This window comes from Scyliorhinus canicula, chromosome 11 (genome assembly GCF_902713615.1).
Source record: "Scyliorhinus canicula chromosome 11, sScyCan1.1, whole genome shotgun sequence".
Taxonomy (NCBI): Eukaryota; Metazoa; Chordata; class Chondrichthyes; order Carcharhiniformes; family Scyliorhinidae; genus Scyliorhinus; species Scyliorhinus canicula.
The window spans coordinates 10,365,818-10,383,518 of record NC_052156.1 but is presented as its reverse complement, the minus strand read 5'-3'; the positions used below and the strand labels follow the sequence as shown (position 1 = coordinate 10,383,518).

The 17,701-nt window shown below is 46.4% G+C and overlaps 1 protein-coding gene across 4 annotated transcripts in view; it reads right to left on the bottom strand.

Moving 5' to 3' along the window:
• Nucleotides 1-17,701, bottom strand: part of dalrd3 (DALR anticodon binding domain containing 3) — a 93,233-nt gene that overhangs the window by 54,060 nt on the left and 21,472 nt on the right. For 3 of the 4 annotated variants that reach the window (XM_038812247.1, XM_038812250.1, XM_038812249.1), the window contains 5 exons: nucleotides 17,279-17,405; nucleotides 13,977-14,035; nucleotides 11,753-11,866; nucleotides 10,084-10,152; nucleotides 4,915-6,257 (listed from right to left, as the gene is read on the bottom strand). In XM_038812247.1, coding sequence (XP_038668175.1) covers nucleotides 6,138-6,257; nucleotides 10,084-10,152; nucleotides 11,753-11,866; nucleotides 13,977-14,035; nucleotides 17,279-17,405 — 489 coding nt within the window. In that variant the 3' untranslated portion in view covers nucleotides 4,915-6,137. Of the gene's footprint in view, nucleotides 1-4,914; nucleotides 6,258-10,083; nucleotides 10,153-11,752; nucleotides 11,867-13,976; nucleotides 14,036-17,278; nucleotides 17,406-17,701 lie in introns of those variants that run through there. The other variant, XM_038812248.1, reaches the window with a different exon arrangement.

Genomic DNA, 17,701 nt, shown 5'->3' with positions numbered 1-17,701 from the left:
CCTCCATTTGCTCCACCAGCCTTGTGAGGTTTAGCTTATGCAAGGCCCCCCAGCTCCTGGCCACCTGAACCCCCAAGTACCTGAAGCTCCTCTCCGCCCTTTTCAGTGGTAGCCTCCCAATCCCCCCCTCCTGGTCCCCTGGGTGTACCACAAACAGCTCGCTTTTCCCAAAGTTAAGCTTATGCCCTGAGAAATCCCCAAATTCCCGGAGAATCCTCATCTCCACCGGTACTGCCACATACAACAATAGGTCGTCCACATAGAGCGACACTCAGTGCTCCTCCCCACCCCGGACGAGCCCCCTCCAATCCCCCGACTCCCTCAGCGCCATAGCCAGGGGTTTAATTGCCAGCGCAAAAAGTAGGGGGGACAGGGGACACCCCTGCCTCGTATTCATGGCCACACTCACCATCGGGGCCTCATGCAACAGCCTCACCCAACTGACAAACCCCTCCCCAAACCCGAACCTTTCCAGCACTTCCCACAAGTACCCCCACTCGACCCTATCAAAGGCCTTCTCCGCATCTAGCGCCACCACTATCTCTGCCTCCCCTTCCACCGCCGGCATCATAATAACGTTCAAGAGCCTCCGTTTATTAGTGTTCAGCTGCCTCCCCTTCACAAAACCCGTTTGATCCTCGTGGATAACCTGCGGCACACAATCTTCTATCCTCGTGGCTAAGATCTTTGCCAACAACTTGGCGTCCACATTCAGGAGTGAGATCGGACTGTATGACCCACACTGCAGGGGATCCTTGTCTCGCTTAAGGATCAAGGAGATCTGTCTCCCTTTTTTCTTGAGTAGCAGTGTTATATTTGCGGTTTTCTAATCCGCAGGGACCAGTCCAGAATCCAGAGAAATTTTGGAAGATGACAACCGATGCATCCACATCCCTGCAGCCAATTCCCTTCAGTTAGGCCGCAGGCTATCATGTCCAATGAATTTGTTGGCATTTAGTTTTCCGAGTACTTTTTCCTCGAGCGATCGTGATTGTTTCGAGTTCCTCCCTTCCTTTTCAACCCTGCTTTCTTGCTGTTCTTGCAAAGCCTTTGTTTTCTACTGTAAAGACAGATACAAAATACCCGTCTCTGCCATTTCCTTGTTTCTCATTATTAATTATAGGGGAAAGAACAATCAAGTGTTTCAGATCATCGCGAACTGGGCCTTTAAAGGGATCTGCGCGTGATTGTTTCTGTTTGAAGCCCTGCCACAGTAAATGATGGCGAGTGTGCAGTGTTTCTTTAAAAGACAGGTGTGACCTTTCACGACTTAATTGCAAGATACTTGTAATGTAAGTCAACTGTTTTGTGAGGTTATTGAGTGGAAACACGTTGAATTCTGATGGTTCTTTTGTGTCTGATGATTATGGTAAGATTTTTCAAACAGACAGGCTACATACCAGCCTGCTCCGCCATTTATTAAGATCACTGCTGATCGGTCGTAACTCCAACCTCACATTTCTGCCCCCCCCCATCCCCTCCCCCAATAACCTTGTTAATCTCCTCATTAAGACAGCCTGCACACTCCTGGAATTAGTCTAGGAAACATTCTCTGAACTGCTTCTTGCATCGCTCCTTAAATAAGGAGACCGATACTGTACACAATACTCCAGATGTGGTCTCACCAACACCAGTAGAATTGAAGAATAATGTAATATACATGGTTGTCCTCATTACTGTTGCAAGAAATTCCTATTGGAAACTAATTGTGGTGCTGACCATATTAGGTGTGGATTTTAACTTGTGTATGTTCCTGAACTTGTGTTGAGCGTTGTTTTTTCAAAAAAAGTCTTTTTGTTTTTTCTTATGTGCAAATGCACTAAGATTGCAAGATTTAGAAATTTACAAAGACGTCACAGCACCACTGGGAACAGACCATTTGGATAACTGGTCATTGCCAGTGTTCATGTTCCACACAAGCCTCTTCTCTCCAAACACCATCAATATAACTGTCCATTCCTTTCTCCCTAACGTTTACCTGGCTTTCCTCTTCAGTGCATCTCTTCCATGCTCCTCAGTTGCTCCTAGGTGTTCAGCAGCACCTAGCAGAGAGTGTGAGGGGGGGGACAACACAGGGACAGATGGTCAGCAACACCTAGAGCTGGAGGAGAGGCTACAAGGGAGAGAGCTGATTGTCAGGAGATTGAAAACAGCGAGAGTGCAGTGAGAAATCTGCTTGAATTTGGAGCTCCTGAGGTGGCGTTGGGATTCAAAGGTGTCACAGGGCAAGTGAAAGCAGCTTATTGGGTGAGTACAGTAATGTAAGTATTTACTATTTTTATCGTTAATAGTGTGTACGGTTATTATTTTGTGGTTTATAGTTTGTTACGGCTACATTCAGTAGTAACAAAGACCAGGGAAAAAGGGACCACAATCGAAGGCGACGGTGACAGGGGGAAATGAAGGAAGCTCCTTTCGTAAAAAGTTGCACACCTGAAAGTACCTGAATACATCGTCTCTCGGGCGCTGGAACTTCTCTAATAATCTGTCTACGTCGGCGCACCTACCTTCCAGAAACATGGCCCTAAACCTCTCCAACCCATCCCTCTCCCATTCCGTAAACAACGAGTCTAGGTCAGACGGCACAAACCAATGATTCCTGCAAATTGGGGCAAACAGGGACATGGAGCGACCATAATATGATAGAATTCTTCATCAAGGTGGAGAGTGATGTAGTTGATTCTCAAACTAGGGCCCTGAATGTAAATAAAGGAAACTACAGTGGTATGAGGCGCAGGTTGGCTACGATGGATTGGGGAACGTTACTTACAGGTGTGATGGTGGATTGGCAATGTCAAACATTCAAAGAGAGCAGGGGTGAACTGCAATAATTGTTTATTGCTGTCTGGCTCAGGGCAGCACGGTGGCGCAGTGGGTTAGCCCTGCAGCCTCACGGCGCCGAGGTCCCAGGTTCGATCCCGGCTCTGGGTCACTGTCCATGTGGAGTTTGCACTTTCACCCCGTGTTTGCGTGGGTATCGTCTCCACAACCCAAAGATGTGCAGGGTAGGTGGATTGGCCATGGTAAATTGCCCCTTAATTGGAAAAAATTAATTGGGTACTCTAAATTTAAAAAAAAAATTCCTGTCTGGCACAAAAAAAGGGGGAAAGGTGGCCAAGCTGTGGTTTACAAGGAAAGTTAAGAGATAGCATTAGATTGAAGGAAGAGGCCAGAAACTGGCCAGAAAAAACAGCAGACCTGAGGATTAGGAGCAGCTTAGAATTCCGCAACGGTGGACATAGCGATTTCTAATGGGGAACAAAGAAATGGCTGAGCAACTAAATACACACTTTGGTTCTGTTTCCTCGGCTCTCGTGGGGGTCTCCTGAGGGATTGGAGGCCCCCAGGTGCTTTCCCACTGGGCAGGGTGGCACTGCTGGTTCCACCCAGGCACTACAAGTCTAGGTGCCAGCCTGGCACACTGCCAGTGCCACCTGGGCACCTGTGTGGAATTTGCTCTCTCTCCCCGTGTCTGTGTGGTTTTCCTCCGAGTGCTCAGGTTTCCTCCCACAGTCCAAAGATGTGCAGATTGATTTCAGGTCAGAGGAGATGGCACAAGGGTGGATGAAATAGCTTGCTAACAGGACCATACTACATGCAGCAACACTGTTAGTAGACTTAATTTATTAGTTTTTCTAGGCTTACATAACAGTTGAGAAAGTGAGAGGGAAGGGGATGTTTAAACTGGTAGCCTAACCCCATACCTGCTGAACGACCCGCCCTAGACTCCTGATTCGGTGCCGAACTTCCCTTCACAACACTAATTGGCTGCGACAACGGATGAACGGACATCACGCGACAATCACCAGGCAGAAATATTCCCTTCCAGTCGGTGAACAATTCAGCAGTCAAGGGTAAGCGTTCTCCAAGGCAGAATCACTGAGCAGAAACTGATAGCCAAGTTCCGCACGCATGAGTACGACCTCAACTGAGGATCTTGGATTCATGCCTCATTACATTCACCCCCCCCCCCCCCGCCATCTGACCTGGGCTTGTGAAATCGTACCAACTATCCTGGCTTGAGATAATTCACACCGCTTTAACGTGATTGTCCCTCTCTCTCTCTCTCTCTCTCGAGTCCCACCGTCCGGACCTGTATATTAATTACCTGCAAACACTCGCATTAAAAGTTTCATCTTGCATCATTGACTTTGTCTATATATGTGTTTCTGGAACCCATCTCTTCATTCACCTGAGGATGGGACAGTGCTCCGAAAGCTACTGATTCCAAACAAATCTGTTGGACATTAACCTGGTGTTGTGAGACTTCTTATTCTGTCTAACAGTGCTTTAAAACTTGCGTGCATTGCCTGATCAGTGTTTGGAGCCATGAATGTTTGCAAAGGAAGTTGTATTTCTTGCCTCCTTTTAATGGGAGTTGTCTGTACACCACTGTTCACAACAGTTAGGGGTACAGGTACTCCTTTTTTTTTTTTATAAATTTAGATTACCCAATTATTTTTTCCAATTAAGGGGCAATTTAGCGTGGCCAATCCACCTACTCTGCACATTTTTGGGTTGTGGGGGCGAAACCCACGCAGACACGGGGAGAATGTGCAAACTCCACACGGACAGTGACCCAGGGCCGGGATTCGAACCTGGGACCTCAGCGCCGTGAGGCGGTTGTGCTAACCACTAGGCCACCGTGCTGCCCCAGGGGTACAGGTACTCCTAACCCAGTGCCATCAACATCAGCCTCCATAAGCAGTGGAACGAAGCACCCAGCATTCCATCTAAATAGGGTGGCACAAATAAGTTCACCTGACGGGGCAAACAGTTGGCGAATCGCCCTGTGATCAGTCCTCAATGTCACCCATAGCCAATCCATCAAACTCTGCCTGCTGTGAGATTGTCTCGAAACACTGTGTGAGTGGGGTGTCTGTATGTTGATGGATTCTAACCAAAGACCAATTCCAATGTTTAAAGTTAATTTTTATTTCAGTTAAAAACATCTCAGAGCACAGAAACTGGAATGGGTTCAGGTCAATAGTACACGGAGGTCAGAAATGATTGTTATTATGGTGAGATGGGTCATACTGTTGGACTGTATCTAATAGTAGAGTTCTCCTTTCGATAATGAGACAGAAGTAACTTTGCAACTGTGACTGTAAGATGGTTCATTTTACGACCCGTGCCGGCATCTGATTCTGGTGAGCCGCGATACATGCTCCTGAGGCAGATGGTGACCTGCAGAAGGTAGCAGCTACCGATCACTGGTACATGGTAGATAAAGTCTAAAAGGGCGGCACGGTGGCGATGTTTAGCACTGCTGCCTCACGCCCCTGAGGACCCGGGTTCGATCCCGGCCCCGGGTCTATGTCGGTGTGGAGTTTGCACGTTCTTCCAGTGTCTGCGTGTGTCTCACCCCACAACCCAAAAAGATGTGCAGGGTAGGTGGATTGCTCTTTAATTAGAAATTTAACAAAAAAATTTAAAATAAGGATTGGGGTCTCAACGCCAAAATTCCACTTTTCACAGAGTGCTTGAAGAACACAGCACCGCGAGTTAACGCTTCGACTCCAATGTAACTCTTCTTTGGGACGTTAACTCTGTTTCACTGCAGGTGCTGCCAGACCTGCTTAGTTTTTCCACCACTTTTTGTTTTAGTTTGTTTTCAGTTCTCCAGAATCCGCAGCATTTGAAAATGAAAATCGCTTATTGTCACGAGTAGGCTTCAATGAAGTTACTGTGAAAAGCCCCTAGTCGCCACATTCCGGCGCCTGTTCGGGGAGGCTGGTACGGGAATCGAACCGTGCTGCTGGCCTGCTTGGTCTGCTTTAAAAGCCAGTGATTTAGCTCAGTGAGCTAAACCAGCCCCATTTTGCTTCCATTCAACGTTTTGACATCTCGTTCACATCTGCTGAAAGGAGGCGGTCCAAACACACACTGAGATTGGCTGTATGGGGTTGCTCCATTCAGAGTGTCAGCCGGTCTGGGGCAGGGTTACTCCTTTTACTGAGGTACAGAGCACGCGACATGCCGGATTCTCGGAGCACGCGACATGCCGGATTCTCGGAGCACGCGACATGCCGGATTCTCGGAGCACGCGACATGCCGGATTCTCGGAGCACGCGACATGCCGGATTCTCGGAGCACGCGACATGCCGGATTCTCGGAGCACGCGACATGCCGGATTCTCAGAGCTGGCTTGGTGGTGCAATGTGCAGTGTACCCAATGCCGTGTGAAACACTTCCCTCAGCGCTTTCATCAGCTGTAGGCGGGCAAACATCTGGTTGAACAAGTGATCCAACGGTTCCTGTGGAGGGAGGAGTACACTCAGTCGCAGGAACAATTTCAGCTACAAAGAGTGAATTGGCTAGAGAAGCAGATTGCAAGATTGTTATTTTTTAACCACCTCTTGGAAATGAAAAAATGAAAATCGCTTATTGTCACAAGTAGGCTTCAAATGAAGTTACTGTGAAAAGCCCCTAGTCGCCACATTCCAGCGCCTGTTCAGGAAGGCTGGTATGGGAATTGAACCGTGCTGCTGGCCTGCCGTGCTCTGCTTTCAAAGCCAGTGATTTAGCCCTGTGTTAAACCAGCTCCTATTAACAGTGAGCAGACAGTCTGCCTTCACTGCGCTGCTCTATCACCTCCTGTTTGAAAGAGTCCAGGAGGCTGAGTTTGCAATGTTGCTGATTGAAAGGGAGGGGAGGTATGTTGTGGCCCTTCCACCCAATGCTTTCTATCTTCCCCATCTCTTTCCCTCTATGTTGGCCCAACCATAACGATACACCAGCCTTCACTGGCACAGAGTGGACTGGGCGTAAGAAGAGCATTTTGTCTCGGCTTGGTTCCAGTACACCTGACTATCCAAGGAAACAGTTTCTAGCCTGTTTCACACGTCTGAAAACACCAAGGCAGGGCACAGCAAACTTTGGGCACTTTATAAACTGTAGTGGGTCTGAGTGAAACACAGGGGCTGTAGTACTGGATGAGGTGAAATTTCTTCCAATTACATATTGGGAAAACCAAAGCCATTGTCTTCAACCCATGACGCACACTCTGTTCCCCAGCCATTGACTCCATCTCTCTTCCCGTCTGCAGCTTTTCCAACCTTGGTGTTGCATTTAACTTGGAGATGATGTTCCGACCAGGTCTCTGACATCACCAAGATCATTGATTTGCTCCTATAGCATAGCCTGTACCTGTCCCGGACTCCGCTGCTGTAACCCATATCCATACCGTTGCTACCTCTAGCCTGGACTATTCCTATACTATTCAACATAATCCCGGCCAGTATCCATCTGCTAGTCTCCCATCTTCCACTATTAACTTAAGGCCATCCAAAACTCTGCTGCCTATATCCCAAATTGCTCCAAATCCCATTCACCAATCCACCCCTGTGCTTACTAAGCTATATTGGTTTCCATTTAAGAAAAGCCTCAATTTTAAAATTCTCATCCTAGCTTTCCCTGGCCTTACCCCTCTCTCCTGGAACATCCTCAGGATCTACACCCCCTACAATGGCCATCTTGTTTTAATCACTCCAATCGCTGAGTCTTCAGCTCCACAGGCTCTGAGTTCTGGAATTCCCTCCCTAAACTACTCTTCCTCGTTCTCCTTTTTAAGGTTCTCTTTGAAACCTGCTTCTTGGGTATGGACAGGGGAAATAGTGAGAAACTGTCCCCTCTCAAGAGTACATCGAAAACCAGAGGTCATAGATTCAAAATAATGGGCAAAAGGAATAGAAGCGATGTGAGGAAAAGGTTTTGCACCCAGGCGGTGGTTGGAGTCTGGAACAAACTTCCTGAGGGTGGTGCTGGCAAGTTCGATCGATGTATTCAAATAATGGGGGTGGCACGGTGGCATAGTGGCCAGCATTGCTGCCTCACAGCGCCAGGGACACGGGTTCGAATCCAGCCTCAGGTGACTGTGTGGAGTTTGTGCTTTTTCCCCGTGTCTGCCTGGCTTTCTTTCAGGTGCTCAGGTTTCCTCCCACAGTCCAAAGATGTGTACGTTAAGTGGATGGGCCATGATAAATTGCCCCTTCGAGTCCAAAGATTAGGTCAGGTCACGGGGATAGTGCGGAGGCGTGGGGTGCTCTTTTCAAGGGCCAGTGCAGACTCGATGGGCCGAATAGCCTCCTTCTGCACTGTAGATTCTATGAAAAGAGAATAGGATTGCTATCTGAAAACAAAGAATGTGCAAGGTTACAGGGATACGGTAGGGGAATGGGAAAGGTGGAATGTGCAATGCTACAGGGATAAGGTAAGGGGAAGGGACTAGGTGGATTGTGAAATGTTACAGTGATAAGGCAGGGGAGTGGGAAAGGTGGATTGTGAAATGTTACAGGGATAAGGTAGGGGAATGGGAAAGGTGGATTGTGAAATGTTACAGGGATAAGGTAGGGGAATGGGAAAGGTGGATTATGAAATGTTACAGGGATAAGGTAGGGGAATGGGAAAGGTGGATTGTGAAATGTTACAGGGATAAGGTAGGGGAATGGGGCTGGGTGGAATGTGCAAGGTTACAGGGATAAGGTAGGGGAGTGGGAAAGGTGGAACGTGCAAGGTTACAGGGATAAGGAAGGGGAATGGGGCTCGGTGGAAAACTATTTCAGAGAGCCAGTGCAGACTTGGTGGGACAAAAAGCTTCCTTCTGCACTGTAAAGATTATGTGATTCTTCCTCTGTGTGATTTGGCTATAAATATTATTAACTCTTTGAAGTGCGGATGCCATATAAATGCAAGTTGTTAGAATATCAATATAATCCCAAGCCGCAGTAAATAATCTGATATATGTTTGACAAACCTCGTATTGACCTTTTCACCAAATAATTGATTAGAGGAGGATTTTCATCATTTTCCACCACCAACACTTGAGTTATGTGATTTGCTTGGCTCTCAGTGGGTTCCAGCTTTGGGACTATTGTGAGTCTACGCTTTGAGAGTCTGCTCTCTTATCGAAATTTCACTTCCTAATTTGTGTTCAGCTATATTGTATCTCACTTTCTCTCCCTCTTAATTTCAGAAACCAGCGGACACTACGTGCTTATTTAATCTGTTGGCTTTCAGTTTTAAAAAATTTGATTAGTACTGTCAATCTAGCAACCCGTCTACTTGTTATGAATGACATCGTCGTAATGGACAGTGAATTAAATGACACCATATCTGACATGTTAACCTTTACTTTCCAAGAAACCCTATCCCCAAGCTCTAGTGATGGCCGTAAACAGATTCTATTGTTGAAGCTGGTCTGTCAGCGGGATCCATCGCCAAAGGAATTTTTAATGAAAATGAAGAATCTGGATATTAATAATAAAGATGCTGGAGTACAGTGTGCAGATCAGACTTGAATTGTGTCTTCCTGACTAGGTAATCAACTCTCCTGCTTTTTTTCTAATCTGATCTTTAAGAAAGATCGGGGTGGCATGGTGGCACAGTGGTTAGCCTCACAGCTCCAAGGTCCCAGGTTCAATTCCGGCCTCGGGTGACTGTATGGAGTTTGCTCCTTCCCCCCATGTCTGCGTAGGCTTCCTCCGGGTTCTCCTGTTTCCTCCCACAGTCCAAAGATGTGCAGGTTAGGTGGATTGGCCATGATAAATTGCCCCTTAGTGTCCAAAAGGTTAGGTGGGGTTACGGGGATAGGGTGGAGGTATGGGATTAAGTAGGGTGCTCTTTCCAAGGGTCAGTGCAGACTCGATGGGTCGAATGGCCTCCTCCTGCACTGTAAATTCTTTAAAAAGGAAATGTGCTTCAAAATTCATCTAACTCCTCCACCTTGGGTTAGACAGAGGGGGAGAGCAAAGAGGAGATATCGGTAGAGATTCATGCTCCCGACTGCTGGTGCGTCGTTTCTGATCAAAACTGTCTCAAGATACCACACTTGTTTCGAGTATTTAGTATCTATAGTGCTGAACCTCAGCCAGCAACGTCAGTAAATCAGGGAGAGGGGTCAAAAAGAGAATTAAAAGTGGGGGGAGAAGAGCAGCCAATGTCTTAAATAAAATGGGGAAAAGAAACGATCTTCACAAGGTGAGATCAATACTGTGATTCTATTTTCCTTTCTCACTCCACTCATCATTTACTTTGGTTACACAGCGATAATCGAATAATATATTTTACAATATTGATACTTACTCCGAGTATGTGCGCACGGTTGTAATAGGAGCTGAAATCTATGCTGAGGTTTACAAGAAACTTGCAGACCTAAAACACAAGTTGCAATGGGAAAAGAGTATTCAGTAATTGATAAATTCTAGCGTCTTCCACATCCTGAAGATAACGCAAAACGATTTGTGGCCATTATTCACAGTTGAACAACCATAGGTCCAAACCAGCAACAACCATAGGTTCAAACCAGCACTGACTGACGCCACCTTTAAATTTTTGTGTTTTCTTTTTTTCTCTCTAATAATTTGTAATTTGTCATATATAAAATATGAAAACTCAATAAAAAACATTTCTTTTAAAAAATTATTCACAGTTGAAAAGTAGGAAATACGTCCGCCAATTTGCACATGGTAAGCTCCCACAAACAACAATGTGATTTTGTCCATATCGTCTGTTTTAGGTGAAGGTTGAGGGGATCACGTTGGCCAGGCTCTTCCCAATCCTCTTCAAACAGCTTTTGGATCTTTTGCAACTACCTCAAGAGGGTACTTGGATTTGATATCTCATCTGAATGCGGCACCTACAGCTGTACAGCACTCCCTCAGAACTGCATTGCAGGGTCTATCTAGATTATAATGCCCAAGTCTTTGTGACCATCTGTATCGGTGGCAAGAGTATTACCACTGGGCCATGTCTGACACTTAACAATCTGGGATAGGACACTACGAAGGAGTTGGGGAAATTAAGGGGAGGAGAGAAAAATCGGTTGGTGAAAAGCTTAAGAAGCTTTCCAAGGGAAAAGGAGGGAACCAGAGGAGTTAAAAAAAAAGATATACATTGAATGGGATGTGGGCATCACTGGCAAAGCCAGTATTCTTTTCCCATCCCTAATTGCCCTTGAACTCAACATTTCAATTAAGAATCACAGGTTGGCCAGACCAGGTTAGGAAGGCAGATTTGTTCATTAAAGTTGCGCCAGCTGCCATGGTGAGGTGTGACCCCGTGTCCCAAGTGTATTAGCCTGGACTATTGGATTGCTAATCCTGTGACATTACCACTAGGCCGCCATCTCCTTTAGGGAGAGCATGGCAGAGGAGGTGCTAATGATTGAAATGATGAACCTTCTGTGGTTGATGATCAGTAATCCAGTGCTACACAAACGCTGTCACGTTAGGTGCGACTTCTGGATGTTGTCATTTGAATTTTTATTTTTCAAGCTCAGCACATCGAGGTTTTGAAGGCAGCATTTCGTATCTCTCGAGCAACCTGGATATCTGGCATTCTAACTCTCTTGCCTCAGTTGGGTTGGTGGAGAATATGAAATGAAATGAAATGAAAATCGCTTTTTGTCACGAGTAGGCTTCAAATGAAGTTACTGTGAAAAGCCCCTAGTCGCCACATTCCGGCGCCTGTTCGGGGAAGCTGGTACGGGAATTGAACCATGCTGCTGGCCTGCCTTGGTCTGCTTTCAAAGCCAGCGATTTAGCCCCGTGCTAAAAAATTAATGCAATGTAGTTAGGGGAGTTTAGAAACATTTGGCTTTGGTGTTGAAGAACTAGGCTAATTAGTAGCTCTTACAAAGAGATGGTACATGGGCCAAATGGCGGCCTTTTGTGCTATACGATTCTAGAACAGTACTGAAGTCATTTTAGTTTAAAATGAAAGTCTTTCTTCGTTGCTCGTCAGTTCCACTTACCGATTCCGTGTTGATGGTCAGGCGAATCCCTTTAGCTGAACTCAAGGACTGTGTAGTCTGGCAAAGTACTTCCCGGAATGGAATAACATAATTGTACAGTAGCAACCACTCTCCCTGCACAAGGAGGAAACTGCGGTTACTCCTCTAGGATAAACATTTAGTTTTTTTTACATTCCCGTTATGTCCAAATGTTGGTCTAAAAAATAAAAGTTTCTGGACTGAACCATCAACATACTTAAAACTTTTTTTCCTCCCACTTTCTGAACTCAAAAAAGGTGCATTTGAACATTTTTGATTCAAGTATAGAAAGGTTTAGCTGTTGTTTATTTCCAGGGCTCAGAGTCCATTATAAATTACATGCAACTTAAGTTATACAAGGCATGGCACATTTCAATGGCTTAGCCTAATGACAAGGTGCAAACATAGCTGCATGTTTCAACCAAGCACAAGAGTCTATGTTTAGCCTGGTTTATACCTGCTACTTTAAATAAGGGCTATCTAGTCGTTCAATTTGTCCACACTGTCATATATTTATAGGGATAGTCAAACCCCAGGACCATAAAGTTAGTTCTGGAGATACTCCTTACTCTGAAGCCAGCTGTGGTCAGAAGGACGGCGGCTATACCAGCCATATCTTACACTGAATCGGGCTGCTCAGCTTGCTTTTTAAAAATCTGTTCATGGGATGTGGGCGTCGCAGGCTGCGCCAGCATTTGTTGTCCATCCCTAATTGCCCTTGAGTGGGTAATTAAGAGTCAATCACATTGCTGTGGATCTGGAGTCACATGTAGGCCAGACGGCAGATTTCTTTCACCTAAAGGAAATTAGTGAACCAGATGGGTTTTTATGTCAATCGACAATGGTTGCATGGTCATCAAAAGACTTTTAATTCCAGACTTTTATTGAATTCAAATTTCACCACCTGCAGTGGTGGAATTTGAACCTGGGTCCCCAAAGCATTACCCTGGGTCTCTGGTTAACTAGTCCAGTGACAGTACCACTACGCCACCACCTCCCTGCTGAGCTCGTGGTTTCCACTGTTTGCCCCACAAGACCATCATCCAACTTGAGACGTGGTGGAGAGAGAATAGGATAGCGCCAGACCAGATGTCAGATAGTTCTTTTCCCAGAGGATAGCATATTTGTTTCAAGGTTACGGTTTGTGTGGTGAGGTTCGGTTCTCTGCATATTTTATAAGGGCAGTTGACACGTGGGGGGGGGGGGGGGGGGGGGGGGTGGATGTCGCTTGGGACTAGAGCAAGTTGTATGATCCTAGAGGGAGACTGTGAGTGCCCAGTCCAAAGATGTGCAGGTTAGGTCGATTGGCCATGATGAATTGCCGTTAGTGTCCAAAATTACCCTTAGTGTTGGGTGGGGTTACTGGGTTCTGGGGATAAAGTGGAGGTGTTGACCTTGAGTAGGGTGCTCTTTCCAAGAGCCGGTGCAGACTTGGGCCGAATGGCCTCCTTCTGCACTGTAAATTCTATGATAGCTATGAAATTGACCTTAAAATTGGAGCGGCGTTGTTCTGAGATGATGTACGGGAGCCCTTCCTCGCAAAAAGGATAACGGAAATCTGTGACTCAGAATGTTGTTAGGCAAGGGTGCTTACTAAGGATTATAGAACATTAGTGGGTTGCAATTTACTCTCTACCTCTCTGGATTTCTCTAACTCGTTTTGGAGACTCTGCCACAGTGGTGGGTTTCAGTGTGTGTGTGTAGGCCTTCAGTTGAATGCCATTAAATGTATCAAGCCTGTGACATACAAGCATAGCTGTGAAAGATTTAATATTTATTTTTAAAAACCATGAAATGGAAACCTTCATTGCACGAGTCAAAAACAGAAAATAAGCTTCAGAAATTCCTACAGCCAAATCCAATAGGGTGCTCACCGAGATGCTGCAAGATCTTGATCCTCACGTCGTACTCATAAATTACCTCGATTATTCTACTCGGCTGCTGTATAATATGGAAAACGTACTTCCCGAATACCCAGCTAAGACGTTTCCCTTGAGGGGGCGAATGGTAGGTAAGTGACCCTGTGTCTCACAGTTTGCACACCCCCACTGCCCCCCATTAACAAATGTGCCAGTGAAGTTACACATGCCGCAGCTATTTGCGCTGCCCCTTTCTCAGCAGCTTTCCATTCCTAATTACTCTGGCACATTTTAATGCCGTCAAGGAGGAGAACAAAGAACCACGCTGCTCATCGGGGATACAGTACCTCTTCCTGAAGTGCAGAAAAATTCAACTGGGATGTTTCGGGGAACTTTGGGTACAATCCTGAAAAAGCAAGGAAAACCTGTTTCACTTTTTAAAAACCGGTTTGTGAGTTTCCCACATATAACAAGTTGGGTCTTTCTCTACTCAGCGGAGTTTAGGAGAATGAGAGGTGACCTTATTGAAACATATAAGATTTTGCTGGGACTTGACAAGGTGGATGCTGAGAGGATGTTTCTTCTCATGGGGGAATCTAGAAGCACTGGACAGGGTTAAAGGTAAGGAACCTCCTGTTTAAGATGGAGATGAGGAGAATTTCTTTCCCTGAGGGCCATTTAGTCTGTGGAATTCTCTCCCCCAGAGAGCAGTGGAGGCTGGGTTTGGCAGATATTTGATTGACAAAGGAGACACGGGTTGTGGGGGACAGACAAGAAAGTGGAGTTCAGGCCACAATCAGATCAACCTTGATCTTAATGGCTCGATGGACTGAATGGCCTTCTACCTCTCATTTAATCATAGAATTTACAGTTCAGAAGGAGGCCATTCGGCCCATCGAGTCTGCACCGGTTCTTGGAAAGAGCACCCTACCCAAACCCACACCTCCACCCTATCCCCAGACCCTATAACCCAGTAACCCCACCCAACACTAAGAGCAATTTTGGACACTAAGGGCAATTTATCATGGCCAGTCCACCTAACCTGCACATCTTTGGACTGTGGGAGGAAACTGGAGCACCCGGAGGAAATCCACGCACACATGGGGAGAACGTGCAGACTCCGCACAGACAATGACCCAAGCCGGGAATCAAACCTGGGACCCTGGAGCTGTGAAGCAATTGTGCTAACCACTGTGCTACCATGCTGCTCATGATCTTATCATGCCCAGAAAATCTAATTTTGTGATGCTGATTGAGGAATAAATAATGGCCAGAACAGTGTTCTCTCTACTTAGTTTGGTTTGGTGACTTGGCCACGCTGTTTGATTTCAGCATGTCACACTTGGCTGACCAAATCAAGAATTAATATAGGATAATGTGCTCTCTCACCAGATCCCTCGCTCCTTTGCTCCAATGAAATCCAATATCCAATTTAGCCTGAGGAAGGGTGATGTCTTTCCCTCACAGTTTAGCAGCTCACAAATTTATTGAAATTGAAGTTTCATACTCTGGATAAATGGAACCAGTGATGCTGCAGTGAGGCAAAGGAACCAAATGAATTGGATCCAGTGTCTGGTTGTTCTTCAGTGAACTGATCAGTGCCAGGGTGGCGGCGAGGGCACAGCAGTTAATGTCCCAGGTAGGGAAGAAATCGGCCCCAGGATCTCTGCTTCTGATTGCAAAGCAGCATTCCCCCACTGTGACATGTCTGCTCCTTTCTAATAAGGGTGAGATAGGCCTTGGTTGTCACACTACCTACTGTATGAAGAGTGGTTCAGGTGAGTGAGGAACTGAAGGTATTCATGGACCTCCAGCATGAGAAAACCAGACATGATGAACCCCTCCTACTGTGAAGTCAGTCTCGCTGCTAACCTTCACGCTGAAAAGAATCAAGCGCCGCTGTCTCCCATCGGCAGCAGATTAGCACAGTGGTTAGCACAGTTGTTCACCGCTTCAGGGTCCCGTGCTCGATTCCCGGCTTGGGTCACTGTCTGTGCTGAGTTTACACGTTTTCCCCATGTCTGCGTGGGTTTCCTCCGGGTGCTCCGGTTTCCTCCCACAATCCAAAGATGTGCAGATTAGCTGGATTGGCCATGATAAATTGCCCTTAGTGTCCAAAAAAGGTTAGGTGGAGTTACGGAGATAGGTTGGAAGTGCGGGCTTAAATGGGGTCTCTTTCCAAGGGTCGGTGCAGACTCGATAGGCCAAATGGCCTCCTTCTGCACTGTAAATTCTATGTGAAAGCCAGTGTATCCATAGTTTAATCATGGTCACTCACTTCCTAGTTTAAAAAAGGTCTCATCAGTCACCAAAGAACTCACCAGGGGCGGCACGGTGACAGTGGTTAGCAGGGACCCGGGTTCAATTTTGGCCTCGGGTGACTGCGTGGAGTTTGCACCTTCTCCCCGTGGGTTTCCTCCGGGTGCTCCGGTTTCCTCCCAGTCCATAGATGTGCAGGTTAGGTGGATTGACCACGTTAAATTGCCCCTTAGTGTCAAAAGGCGGGCAGGTTAGGTGAGGTTACGGGGATAGGGCGGGGGAGTGGGCGTGGGCGAGGTTCTCTTTCAGAGGGTTGGTGCAGACTCAATGGGCTGAATGGCCTCCAAACTGAGATACTGTATTCTGGCTGACGCCATCGATATTGAACAATGAATCAACTATTAACTTCTGACCTGTTATTTGCTGGCTAAATGCAAACGTGGGAAATTATCTACTGCTTTATATCCAATAAACCTCAAGTCACATTTATAAATTCGCACTCACAATGCACCATGCAGTTGTGTGAAATTTAGGCCAACAGTTGCCAGCTCCACCATCCTGGTTTTCATCTTACCTGGAGTAGTCCTCATGAAGATCAAATGGAGACCTACAACTTATTCCATATACTGCTGCTGCCATTCCTGGCAAAGGTTGGAGACTTGGGATTCCGATTGCTAAAAGGGAGGGGGGGGATCCTGAACTGTGCCTCTACTTTTAACTGGACACCTGTCAACAGCTTGTCAAACCCAAGCTGTGTGTGTTTATACAGAGTTTGGGTCATTGAAGGCTGCTGTCAACGGCACGAGTACAGGACATCTGCCACCAAGAGCACTCCAAAGAACATAGAGCATACAGCGCAGAAGACGGCCATTCGGCCCATCGAGTCTGCACCGACTCACTTAAGCCCTCACTTCCACCCAATCCCCATAACCCAATAACCCCTCCTAAATGTTTATGGACACTAAGGGCAATTTATCATGGCCAATCCTGCACGTCTTTGGACTGTGGGAGGAAACCTGAACACCCGGACGAAACCCACGCAGACACGGGGAGAACGTGCAGACTCCTCACAGACAGCGGCCCAGCCGGGAATTGAACCTGGGCCCCTGGCGCTGTGAAGCCACAGTGCTAACCACTGTGCTACAGTGCTGCCCCAAATGTAAGGCTGGTTTGAAATTCTGTTCTAAATGTATCAATCAGGTTGTGGCTGAGGTGTCAGGTGAATCTACCCTTCTGTCTTTACTCTGCCGGATGTGTTACCTTGCCCAGTTTGAGTCACGATACACCTGAAATTCTGGGGTTTAGGAGAGAACTGAATGATAAAATACCCGACACAGAATAAACGAGCAGGTTGCCTGATTTCCCAACCATGAGAGATTGTAGTTTGTACCTTGTTGAACAGACTTGTGGAAATGATCAAATAACGTTGCCAGCCTCGCACAGTTGTACATAACAAATGCTCCGCTTTTTGTTCCTTTGGTCGAGATGTTCACTGCTTGTGTCATGTCCAAATTCAGCTAAAATTCATAGCAGGGTTGAGAGAGAGGAAAGTGAATTTCTGAGAGGAATAATTTATTTTTCATCTTGGCTTCAATTTCTGAGATTGAAATCAAGTAGTTGTGACAATATAATGTTCTTTAATGGGGCTGACACTGCGCGTCAGCCTGGGGAACACTTTTTGACTTGATTCGATAAGTTTCCATTGAAAGTTTTGTTTTTATGTTACAATGCCCCCCCCCCCCCCCCCCGCCCCCCATAAAGGGGCTGCCAATTTTATTTTATTGGCTTCAAAAGAGCATTTAATGGCCGTTAA